General features: G+C 44.7%; 1 protein-coding gene across 2 annotated transcripts in view; it reads left to right on the forward strand.

The window, feature by feature from the left end:
* Positions 1 to 13,364, forward strand: part of arf1 (ADP-ribosylation factor 1) — a 35,926-nt gene that overhangs the window by 20,307 nt on the left and 2,255 nt on the right. For both annotated transcript variants that reach the window (XM_068031482.1, XM_068031481.1), the window contains exons 2-4: positions 10,739 to 10,925; positions 11,499 to 11,609; positions 13,210 to 13,334. In XM_068031482.1, coding sequence (XP_067887583.1) covers positions 10,778 to 10,925; positions 11,499 to 11,609; positions 13,210 to 13,334 — 384 coding nt within the window. In that variant the 5' untranslated portion in view covers positions 10,739 to 10,777. The remainder of the gene's footprint in view (positions 1 to 10,738; positions 10,926 to 11,498; positions 11,610 to 13,209; positions 13,335 to 13,364) is intronic.

Below are 13,364 nucleotides of genomic sequence, written 5' to 3' on the forward strand. Positions count from 1 at the left end.
TTTATTCTGTATTCCAATATCCAAGTAATTTATATAAATCAAAAAAGCAGGCCCCCTAGCAGTGGCCTGTGGGAACAACACTGGTATCCTCCAGTCTGAAAGACAAGCATTTAGCACACTCTCAGTTTTGTGTTTTCTGTCCTTGAGCCATTTTTTTAATCCAAGCTGACTGTGACCCTCCTGTTGCATGAGCATCAATTTTGTTAACCAGCCTTGTATGTGATCCGCAAATTGCGGCATAGGATAAAAGTGAGCGCGGACCTGATCAGACACCAGCAACAGCAGCAGAGAATAAAACAGCACGTGAGTGGGGGAAGAGTGCAAATCTAATTGCGCAAGCAACGGGATGAAAGGTTATCGGGGGTAGGTGGGAATGTGGAGTTGAGGTTACAATCCAATAAGCCACGACCTTTGAAAGAGCAGGCTCAAGTGGTCTACTCCTCCGACTCTTCCGTGTTCGTATGTGTGTTCTGGCAGCAGAGAATAAAATCCAGGAAGAGAGAGAGCGAGTGGTGGAATAGCATGGGCCTGATTGGAGATACCAGCATTGGAGGTGGAAAATAGAGAGCAGGGGAGCATACAAAATTGAGCGGCATTGATAGGTTAGATAGGAAGAATCTTTTTCCCTGAGAGGGGTCAATAACCAGGGGCATAAATTTAAGGTAAGGGGCAGGAGGCTTAGAGGGGATTTGAGGCAAACCTGACTGATGGATTTCCAAACAAGGAGTTACGTTAGAGGACAGGAGGTAGGTGGTTGGTGAACATTGCATTTTGTTATTTTAAAACTAGGGCAGTGGTTTAACAAGTTGTAAATTTAATACAGTAATCCCTTGTTTCCCAGTCCCAGTTTAAACTAATAACATTTCATTCAGGCTAAGTTTAACAGTAAGTGAATTAATAAGAGTATTAGTGCAGAGTAGGTGATTATTTTAATAACTTAAAGAAGGTACTAATTGAATTCTAAAAGGGGGAATAGTTTTTTTTTAGATCATGGATTGGCAGCTGAGACCTGTTTGTAATTCCTGTGCCATGTGGGAACTTCATGACACTTAATGTGTCTTGTGGGGGGGTGTGTACCATGTGTATAGCAAGTGCCTCCAGTTGCTTGAGCTCAGGATTTCCAAGCTTGGGGGCAGCTGGAATCACTGTGGAGCATCAGGGAGGATGAGTGTTCCAGGAAGTAGTTGCCCCACAGGCAGTGCGTTCAGGAGTCATCCAGAATAGTAGGAAGAGGTAGGAGACTTTGTGAGGGGTGGGGGTGTCACTCAAATTGGACGTTGGAGGCTGCTGGGAGAGATGACACCTTGAAGGAGTGCAGTCCAGACCATGGAACAGCAAAGAGTGGAAATGCAGTTGTTACAAGTGATTCCATAGTTAGGGGGACACAGCACTTCTGTAATTTGTCATTTGTGAGTCTTGCATGGTGTGTTGCCTCCCTGGTGCCAGGGTAAAAGACATCAGGATGCAGAATATTCTGCAGGGGAAGGGAGTGAGCCAGAAGTTGTTGGTCAGCATGAACACCATAGAGCAAGATTTGAGGTCCTGGGTCAGATTTTCAGGCGCCTGGGAGGAAGTTTTAAATATAGAGCCTTGCACTTAGTAATCTCCGGATTACATCCAGTGCCACCCCAGCAAGAGTAGAAATAGGAAGATGGGGAGGGATCATTGTGTGGCTTGGGGCATGGTGCGGGAGGGAGGTCTTCAGATTCTTGGGATATTGGGACCACTTCTGGGACAGGGAGGTTTACTAGTATGGTGGTTGAGCATTTAAACTAATTTGGCAAGTGGGGGGGGTGGGGGTCAGCACCAACATGTAGAAGTGGAAAAGAGGAATAAAGTGCATAAAGGAGTGAGTGTGTTCGATAGCAGTAGGGAAGGAAGTAGGAGCAGACAAAGGACTACAAGGAATACACAGACAGGTTTACAATGCGTGTATGTAAATCCACAAAGTGTGGTGAATAAGCTTGGTGAGCAACAAGCACAAATAGCCATGTGGGAAAATGATGTAGTGGTAATAATGGAAACCTGGCTGAAAAATGGCTATCACTTGGAAGCTTTGAGTTAATTCAGGAGAGCCTGCATGGCATTGTATAGGGCAGATCGTATTTGACTAATCAAATTGAAATTTTTGATGAAGAAACAAAGTTAATGAAGGGGCTGCAGTATATGTTGTCTTTATGGATTATTATAGTCATGGCACAGAAGGAGATCATTTGGCCCATCGAGTCCATGCTGGCTCCCTGTGGAGCAATCCAATCAGTCTCATTCCCCTGCTCTATTGCTGTAGCCTGCGCATTGATTTTCCTCAAGTGCCTATCAAATTTCCTTTTGAAATCATTCATCGTCTCTGCACCCACCACCCTCGTGGCTGCAAGTTCCGGGCCATTACCGCTTACTGTTTTTCTTAATAAAAAGTTCTTCCTCTCATTCCCCCTGCATCCCTTGCCTAAAATCTTACAACTGTGTCCCCTAATCCTTGTACTGTCAGCTAATGGGAACAGCTTTACTTTGACTGTCTTCTCTAAACCTGTCATAATCATGTACACCTCTATCAAATCTCCCCTCCAATCATCTTTGCTCCAAGGAGAACAAAGCTAGCTTCTCCAACCTACCTTGTAGCTAAAATCCCTCATCCCTCACCCGTGGAGCCATTGTGGTAAATCTGCTCTGCACCCTCACATCCTTCATAAAGAACTGGACACAGTATTATTGTGCAATTATAGTTGTGGCCAAAACAGAGTTCAGCATAACTTCCCTGCTTTTGTACTCGTACCTCTATGACGCCCAAGATTCCATCCCTCCCACAGGAGACAATGGTGTAGTGGTAATGTCACTGGATTAGCAATCCAGAGGCCCAGGCTAATGCTCTAGGGACACTGGTTCGAATCCTGCTGTAGCAACGGGTGGAATTTAAATTCAGTTAATCTGGAAATTTAAAAAAAAAACTTGGTAATGGTGACCATGAAACCATTGCCAATTGTAGTAAAAACCCATCTGATTCACTAATGTCCTTTTAGGGAAGGCAATCAGCTGTTCTTGTCTGGCTTACATGTTACTCCAGCAATATGGTTGACTCTTAAATACCCTTTGAAATGTACTAGCAAGCCACTCAGTTGTACCAAACTGCTAGAGAAAAGTCTAAAAGGAATGAAACCAGGCAGACCACCCAGCATTGACTGAGGCACCAGAAACAATAATGGCACACCCAGCCCTGATGGCAGCACAGTGGTATACAGTCAGGAGGGAGTTGCCTTGGGAGTCCTCGATATTGACTCCGGACCCCATGAAGTCACATGGCATCAGATCAAACATGGGCATGGAAACCTCCTGCTGACGTACGTACCACCGCCCCTTGGCTGATGAATCCGTATTCTTTTTGAACACCACTTGGAAGAAGCACTGAGTGGCAAGGGCACAGAATGCACTCTGGGTGGGGGCCTTCAATATCCATCATCGAGAGTGGCTTGGTAGCACCACTACTGATTGATGTGGCTGAGTCCTAAAGGACATGGCTGCTAGACTTGCTCTGCAGCAGATGGTGAGGGAGCCAACAAGAGGGAAAAACCTACATGGCTTCATCCTCACCAATCTTGCATGTTGCACATGTATCTTTCCATGACAGTATGGGTAGGAATGACCACTGCACAGTCCTTGTGGAGACGAAGTCTCGCCTTCACGTTGAGGATACCCTCCATCATAATGTGTGGCACTACCACTGTGCTAAATGAGATAGATTTCAAACTGATCTAGGGACTGGGCGGCGCAGTGGTTAGCACCGCAGCCTCACAGCTCCAGCGATCCGGGTTCAATTCTGGGTACTGCCTGTGTGGAGTTTGCAAGTTCTCCCTGTGTCTGCGTGGGTTTTCGCCGGGTGCTCCGGCTTCCTCCCACAGCCAAAGACTTGCAGGTTGATAGGTAAATTGGCCGTTCTAAATTGCCCCTAGTATAGGTAGGTGGTAGGGGAATATAGGGACAGGTGGGGATGTGGTAGGGATATAGGATTAGTGTAGGATTAATATAAAAAAATGGGTGGTTGATGGTCAGCACAGACTCGGTGGGCCGAAGGGCCTGTTTCAGTGCTGTATCTCTAAAATAAAAAAACTCAAAACTGGGCATCCATGAGCAGCTGTGGGCAATCAGCAGCAGTAGAATTGTATTCAACCACAATTAGTAACCTTCTGGCCCGCCATATCCTCCATTCTACCATTATCAAGCTGGGGGATCAACCTGGTTCAATGAAGAGTGCAGGAGGGCATGCCAGAAGCAGCGACAGGCATATCTAAAAATGAGGTGTCAACCTGGTGATGCTGTAACACGGGACTACATGCATGTCCAACAGTAGAAGCAGCATGCAATGGACAGAGCTAAGTGATCCCAGAGCCACTGGGATCTGCTGTCCTGCCACATCAAGTCCTGAATGGTGTTGGCCAATTAAACGGCTAACAGGAGGAGGCGGCTCCACAAATACCCCTATCCTCAATGATGGAGGAGTCCAGCACACAGTGCAGAAGACGAGGCTGAAACATTTGCAACAGTCTTCAGCCAGAAGTGCCAGTGGATGATCCATCTCTGCCTCCTCCTGAGGTCTTCAGCGTCACTGATGCTAGTCTTCAGCCAATTCAATTCACTCCATGTGATATCAAGAAACTGCTGAAGGCACTGGACACTGCAACAGCCTATGGGCCCTGTCAACATTGATAGGTAAATTGGCCATTAGCAATTGCCCCGAGTATAGATAGGTGGTAGGGAAATATAGGGACAGGTGGGGATGTGGTAGGAATATGGAATTAGTGTAGGATTAGTATAAATGGGTGGTTGATGGTCGGCACAGACTCGGTGGGCCAAAGGGCCTGTTTCAGTGCTGTATCTCTAAACTAAACTAAACAATATCCATTACTTTCCTTTCAACCTTTTTCTGTTACTTCATCAAAGGATTCAATTTGTCAAGCACGATCTACCTTTTACAAATCTGTGCTGGCGCTCCTTAATTATCTCCAAGTGCCTGTTGATTTTTTTTTTCTCTTAAACCTTATCCAAAACAGATGTTAAACTGACCAGCCTGTAGTTACTAGGAATATTCTTAACCTTTTATAAAAGGTGTTACATTTGTCACTACTCCAATCTGGTACCTCTCCCATATCTAGGGACGGTTGAAAGATTGTGGCAAGCCCTTCCACTACCTCCATCCCCACTTCCTTTAGCAATCTGGGATGCAAGCCATCTGGACCAGGCGACTTTGTCACTCTTCAGCTTAGCCAGCCTTTCCAGTGCATCCTACTGTATCAATTTTCAGCCCATTCATTACCTCTATCAAAAAGGTAATATGTAGGGGTGGAAAATGTTGGTATTGTTCTTAATTAATATTATGGGTCTGCCTTTACAAAAGAGGGGACTGATGCAGATATTGTAGTTAAGGAGGAGGGGTGTGAAGTATTGGATGTGATCAACTTAGGGAGAGTATTAATGGGAATTGCATCCTTGAAAGTTGATAAATCACCAGGGCCTGATGAAATGTACCCCAGGCTGTTTAAAAAAAAAAGCAAGAGTGGAAATAGCGGAAGGTCTGACAATCATTTTCCAGTCCTTGCCGGATACAGTTATGGTGCAGGAGGATTGGAGGACTGCTAATGATTAAAAAAGGAGTGAGGGATCGATCCAATAATTATAGACCAGTCAGTCTAACCTCAGTAGTGGGCAAATTCTTGGAATCTATTCTGAAAAACGTGTTAAACTCACTTAGGCACAGATTAATCAAGGATAGTCAGCATGGATTTGTTAAGGGAAGATCTTGTTCGACCAACTTGATTGAATTTTTTGAAGAAGTAGTAAGGAAGGATGAGGATAGTGCGGTTGATGTGGTCTATATGGATTTTAGCAAGGCTTTTGACAAGGTCTCAGATAGCCGACTTTTTTTTTTAAAATGGGATCCAGGGAAATGCAGCAAGGTGGATACAAAATTGGCTCAGTGGCAGGAGACAAACGGTAATTGTTGATGGGTGTTTTTGCGACTGCAGGGCCGTTTCCAGTGATGTTCCGCAGGGCTCAGGACTGGGTCCCCTGCTTTTTGCGGTATAAATGATTTGGACATAAATATAGGGGGCATGATCAAGAAGTTTGCAGATGACAGGAAGATTGGCCATGGGGTAGATAGCGAGGAGGATAGCTGTAGGCTGCAGGAAGATATTGATGGTCTGGGCAGAAAAGTAGCAACTGGAATTCAATCTGGAGAAGTGAGGTGATGCATTTGGGGAGGTCAAACAAGGCAAAGGAATACACGATTAATAGGAAAATACTGCGGTGTGTAGAGGAAGTGAAGGACCTTGGAGTGAATGTCCACAGATCCCTGGAGCTAGCAGGACAGGTCGATAACGTGGATAAGAAGGCATATGGAATCCTTTCCTTTATTAACCAAGGTATAGAATATAACAGCAGGGAGGTTATGCTGGAACTTTATAACTCATTGGTTAGGCCACAACTTGAGTACTGTGTGCAGTTCTGGTCACCTCATTACAGAAAGGATGTAATTGCACTAGAGAGGGTGCGGAGTAGATTTACGAGCATGTTGCCGGGACTGGAAAAATGTAGCCATGAGGTTGGGGTTGTTCTCCTTGGAACAGAGAAGTCTGCTGAGAGGAGATTTGATTGAGATGTACAAAATTGAGGGGCCTGGATAAAGTTGATGTGAAGGGCCCATTTACCTTAGCAGAGAGGTCCGTGACTAGGGGGTGTAGATTTAAAATGATTGGTAGAAGGATTAGAGGGGAGATGAAGAAATGTTTTTTTTTTACACTGAGGATGGTGGGGGTCTGAAACTCACTGCCTGAAAGGGTTGTTGAGGCAGGAACCCTCAACTTATTCAAAAGAAGTCTGGATATGCACCTCAAGTGACGTAATCTGCAGGGCGACGGACCAAATGCTGGTAGGTGGGATTAGAATAGGTGGAATGTTTTTTGGCTGGCTCAGAAATAGTGGGTCAAATGGCCTCTTTCTGTGCTGTAAACGTTCTATAATTCTATGACCATTTCCTGCTTCAGCCGATTATTGTCAGCATCCTCTTCCTGAATAAAAATTGATACTAATGAGTACTTTGTATTCTAACCTTCCCTCTAAGTAGATATCACCTTCCTTGTGACTGATCGGCCCCACCCTGTCTCTTAATACCTGCTTACTATTTACATACAGGTAGATGATTGTTGGGTTCCTTTTTATGTTAACTGCCATTCTGTTCTGTTAGTATTTTCCTTATTGTATTTGGCCTGATTCTGGCTTGAAGAATTCACTTGACGTACATCACACACTTTTTTTTTCTTATAATTCTCACCTTCCTTCTCATCCAAGGAGCACTGGCTTTGGTTCCCCTGTCTTGTTAGAATGTACCTAACCTCGCAGCAATGTACGTGAACCATCTTTTCCTTTTAAAGATCACCCATTGTTCCATTCGTTTTACCTGTCAGTCTTTGGTTCAGTTTTACACTGGCCAGCTCTCCCCCCTCATCCCATTGAAATTAGCCCTCTTCCAACTTGGAAGTTCTACTTTATATTACTTGCTCTCCATTACTAATTACAGCTTTGTGATGCAATCATAGCCTTTATCCAAGTGTTTTCTCTTTTTCCACCCCCCATACTGTGCCACAGGCACTTTGTGTACTTGCCCTATCTCATTCTCCAGTGCCAGATTTGGCAATGCCTCCTTCTAGTTGTGCAAAGAACTTGCTGGTCAAGGAAGTTATCCTGAACACATTTCAGAAATTCCTCCTCTCACCCTTTACTCAAATTATCCCAATCAATATTTGGGTAAAGTTTCCCGATACAACTCTATAGTTCTTGCACACACAAACATACAAATTAGGAGCAGGATTATGCCACTCAGCCCCTTGAGCCTGCTCTGCCATTCAACAAGGTCATGGCTGATCTGATTGTAACTTCAGCTCCACGTTCCCGCCTACCCCTGATAACCTTTCAACCCCTTATCAAGAATCTACCCACCTCTGCTTCCATTGCCTTTTGAGGAAGAGAGTTCTAAAGACTCGGGACCCTCCGAGAAAAAATTTCTCCTCGTCTGTCTGATTTTTCCGTGCAGAATTGCTCCTCTATCTATCACTATTTAAAGGCCAATAGAAGACCCCTAGTTGTATGATAATACACTTTACTTCTCAGTTCTAACCAAACGGATTATCTTTTTTCCCCCTCAAGGGCATCCCTTTTCAACACTGCAGTGTCTTCCCTAATCAGTATTGCCACCCCAACTCCCTTTGTTCCTTCAGTGTCTTTTTTTTTCTGAACATTTTTTGTATCCTTTTGAATATTAACTGCCCAGTCCTCACTTTTTTTTAAACCACGTTTCCATTATTACCACTACATTTTATTCCCACATGGTTATTTGCACTTGTAGCTCTTATTCACCGCACTTGCATTCTAAATCTGTACTTGTATTCCTGTAGTCCTTCTTCGGCTGCACCTATGTAATAAGAACAAAGAAAATTACAGCACAGGAACAGGCCCTTCGGCCCTCCAAGCCTACGCCGATCCAAATCCTCTATCTAAACCTGTCGCCTATTTTCTAAGGGTCTGTATCTCTTTACTTCCTGCCCATTCATGTATCTGTCTAGATACATCTTAATGTGGTACTCCTTTCTACTCCAGTCCTATCCAACACTCACTCCTTTATGCACCTTATTCTGTTTTGTTTTTACTTTTAACTACTGGTGCTCACCACCCTGCCAATTTAGTTTAAACACTCCCCAACCAAACTAGTGAAAGTCACTGTGAGGACATTGGTCTCAGTCCTGTTGCGGTATAACCCATCACTTTTGAACAGGTGCCTCCTGCTGCAGAACATAGGAATTAGGAACAGGAGTAGGACACTCGGCCCCTCTAGCCTGCTCCGCTGATCTGATTTTTTTTTTTCCCCCCCTCCCCTTGCTTATCAAGAATCTGTCTACCTCTGTCTTAAAAATATTCAACTCCGCTTCCACTGCTTTTTGAGGAAGAGTTCCAAAGACACGCGACCCTCAGAGAAATGTCTTCTCATCTGTCTTAAATGGGCGACCACTTAATGTTAAACAGTGACCCTTGTTCTAAATCCTCCCACAAGAGGAATCATCCTTTCTGCATCCACTCTATCAAGATCTCTCAGGATCTTGGATGTTTCAATCAAGTTGCCTCTTCGTCTTCTAAAGTCTGGCGGTTACAAGCCTATCCTGTCCAACCTTTCCTCATAAGACAATGCGCCCATTCCAGGTTTTAGTCTAGCAAACCTTCTGTGAACTGCTTCCAACGCATTTACATCCTTCCTTAAATAAGGAGACCAATACTGGGCACAGTACTCCAGATGTCTCACCAATGCCCTTTATAGCTGAAGCATAACCTCCCTACTTTTGTATTCAGTTTCCCTTGCAATAAATGATAACATTCTGTTAGCTTTCCTAATTACTTGCTGTACCTGCATACTAACCTTCTGTGATTCATGCACTAGGACACCCAGATCCCTCTGCATCTCTGAGCTCTGCAATCTCTCTCCATCTAGATAATATGCTTCTTTTAGTCTTCCTGCTAAAATGGACAATTTCACATTTTCCCACATACTCCATTTGACAAATCTTTGTCCACTCATTTAACCTGTCTTTATCCCTTTGTCCTCTTCACAACTTGCTTTCCTACCTATCTTTGTGTCATCAAATTTAGCAACCATGCCTTGGTCCCTTCATCCAAGTCATTAATATAAATTGTAAAACGTTGAGGCCCCAGCACTGAACTCTATGGCACACCACTCCTGACATCTTGCCAGCCAGGAAATGACCCATTTATGCCAACTGTTTCCTGTTGGCTAGCCAGTCTTCTATCCATACCAGTACGTTACCCACAGTACCATGGGCTTTTATTTTCCACAATAACCTTTGATGTGGCACCAGAACTGGTCCCAATGCCCCAAGAATCTAATGCCCTCCAACCTGCACCATGCGTCAAACCTTGCATTGATTCTCTTACGATTTCTACTTTTGCTGGCGCATGGCACTGGGAGTAATCGAAGTCCTACTTTTTAAACTTATTCCCTTGCTCCTGAAAGTCTGACCATAGGACCTCTATACCTGACCCCTATTTCTTTGATACCAGTATGTACCACAACTTCTGGCTTATTCTCCTCCCTCTGAAGAATATTCTGCACCCTTTCCATGATGTCCTTTACCCTGACACCAGGGAGGCAATGCCATGCAGGGCTCACAAAGACAGTTACAAAAACACCTGTCTGATCCCCATAATATGGAATCTCCTATAACTACTGATTTTCTACTTTTTTTCCTGTTTTTCTTTTTCCCCACCCCCATTGGTGCCATGGTCTAGACTGCACTCCTTCAAGGTGTCGTCACTCCCAGCAGCCTCTAAATGCTGAGTGCCTGTTTGAGAGTGGCGTACCACATCCTGAAGACTCCTGCACTTTCTGCCTTTTCCTACTTTTCCAGGTGGCTACTATTCTTGTGTAGTTAGATGAGTTGGCAGATGAGATTACTGATGTCCTGGTGTTGAAGTAAAACTTGTGATGCATGTGCTCGGTATTGCCCTACAGGGCTCCATTGGCGAGCTGTCGAGTGGGGAATTGAACCTGCATTGGACACCATGTCATAACTGGTGAGGGTTTACCAGTTTGCAGTCTAAGTTGGAAACCATGCACTTGTTCCAACATGTGTTTTGTGACCTTCTAATTGTGTTCCTGTCCTGACACTTTTTTTTTTCTTTTCAGATTATTAAACCTTGTTGGATCTGACCAGACCCTTAAGCCATGGGGCAAGCATTTAGCGCAATCTTCAAAAACTTCTTTGGAAAAAAGGAAATGCGTATTCTCATGGTGGGTCTTGATGCAGCTGGCAAGACCACCATTTTATACAAACTTAAATTGGGTGAAATTGTAACCACTATTCCCACTATAGGTGAGTAGCATAATGTTTGAATATGCCACTCGGTGATGTGAATTATTGAGATTTTTTTGAGTGGTTAAAAAGAAAAATCTTTCCAAGCTACAGCCATAGCAACAGAAGCAAGTAAGGACAGAAAATTAGCATAAGTGTTTTTTTTTTAAGCTGTTTCTAGTGTCTTGAGAAACTTCTCAAAGCAGCTCGTGTACAAGGCATTGCTCTGAAGTGCAGTGCTCTAACAGCACCTAGATTTTTCATTCATGTTGACCATTTTCTCCATAACTGCCTTACACTGCTAGCTACAATTTTAGATCGATGACTTCAGATTTAGTGTGGATAGTTGGGCATCTCTAGCGGCGGAAGAAGAAAGATCTTTTTTCAAGCTGATAGCCTGCTTTTGGAGGAGCCGCTAGTGGGCACTGCACGCCCTCTTGAACAATAGGCTAACCTGTAGAATACAGTGGGGAGCTATTGCCCAAGGGTGTTGAGGCTTTGCACAGATCAAGAGTGGATCTTGGGTATTGATTTGGAAGATACAAGGGTTATCAATTGTACATAGATTTGTTGAGTAATCTCTTTCTTTCCGAGGCTTCAACGTAGAAACTGTGGAATACAGGAACATTAGTTTTACAGTGTGGGACGTGGGTGGGCAGGACAAGATCCGCCCACTTTGGCGCCACTACTTTCAGAACACACAAGGTGAGTGTATTTTGGTGTTTCAATTCTGTAACATGCTCATTCTCTTGTAGAGAAATCCTAAATATTGAAAATTCAGTAATATTTTTCACTATTTTAATTAGTTAACTCTTTCAACATTTGAGTGTGGCAGAGCACACAGTCTTGAGTGGGAAGATGTGGGCTTTGTGCTCAGCTAACTACAGAGAGGACCCAGGTGCCGCGCTGCCCCCCCCCCCCCCCCCCCCACCCCCAAATTCCTAACTGAGGCAGGAAGTTATTCCATTATCAAGAACAGAACACTCAAATCACAAAACAGCTCTGTCAATGACCAGGTTTCACCTGCTAAAAGCTCTAAGTGGACTGCAGCATAAGACTTAAAGCCACTTTTGCATACAACTCGAGCAGGGAAAAAAACGAACAATGACCCCTTCAAGAAAGGCATGAGCAATGCAGATTTGGAGGGTTCATCGCTTACTTCCTCTGATGGATCTTTCCACTTGTTAATACTGTGTATAAATGCTTAGGAATGGAGTTTCTTCTACTTAGATGATCCATTGTGTTGAGCATTAGACTCAGCACACCCAGACGCGTTGTGATGTGATTAGGTCCAGGAAATGACTCTCGAAGCAAAATACTGCAGATGCTGGAAACCTGAAATAAAAACAGTGCTGGAAATACTCAAGTCTGGCAGCATCTGTGAAGAGAGAAAGAGTTAACTTTTCGGGTCTGTGACCTTTCATCAGAAATGCAATGTAATTACATTTCTAACCTTTGCCAGTTCTGATGAAAGGTCACAGACCTGAAATGTTAACTCCGTTTCTCTCCACAGATGCTGCCAGACCTGCTGAGTATTTCCAGCACTCGCTGCTCACTCCAGGCCACGCTGCTTCCCTCCTGTTGGTCACTCGCTCCCATGTCACCCATCGGCCACTCCCTCCCTGCCTTGCGCTTCGGCGGCTCATTCCCGACCCCTTCTTCGGCTAGGGGTGGGGGGGAGCGGCAAGGCTTGAAGTAAGCGGCCGTGATGGGGGAGGAAGCGGTGAGGCGGAACGTAGTGGCGAGTAATCAGGAGCGGGAGATTGAGGCAGGGATGGTGGGAGGGAGCAGGATACTGTTGGGGGTATGGAGGTGGCTATCATTGGGTGAGGACGTTATTACATAGTGACGTCGGGTGCATTCGTGCTGGCAAATGTTCGCATGCATTGATGACATCTGTGATCACTCTGCATCGTCATTTTATGATAGTGACTCCCCTCTACTGGCAACACAACGTGGCTTCACACCAATTATCAGCAGCCTTTCACTAGAGATATGCAGCCAGTGGCAGACGCTAGTATCTCCATGTTGAAACCCACCCACAACTTGGGCATCTAGTAAGGTTGACCCATGAAGATGCCACTAGCTTTGGAAACATGCAGGGATTCAGTCGCATTCTTTTCCCAGTTAGGGTTTCCTCAATATTCAGTGGAGCCTAAGCCAGCAATGGAGGCTACATTTGATGCTGAATGGTCACTCAGGCAAGCATCCCAGAGAGTGACTGTCTTGTAGTGGGGAGTTAGTGCCATGGGAGAGGGGGGTGAGAAACTGCCTTCCCTATTGTCACTGTCTGCTTGTGTTCCAGGTTTGATTTTTGTGGTTGACAGTAACGACAAGGAGAGAGTTAATGAGGCTAAAGAAGAGTTGATGAGAATGCTTGCTGAAGATGAGCTACGAGAGGCTGTGTTGTTACTTTTCGCAAATAAACAGGTGAGCGCTAGACTCCGTGATCGGGCAGTC

The sequence above is a fragment of the Heterodontus francisci genome, chromosome 5 (genome assembly GCF_036365525.1).
Source record: "Heterodontus francisci isolate sHetFra1 chromosome 5, sHetFra1.hap1, whole genome shotgun sequence".
Lineage (NCBI taxonomy): Eukaryota > Metazoa > Chordata > Chondrichthyes > Heterodontiformes > Heterodontidae > Heterodontus > Heterodontus francisci.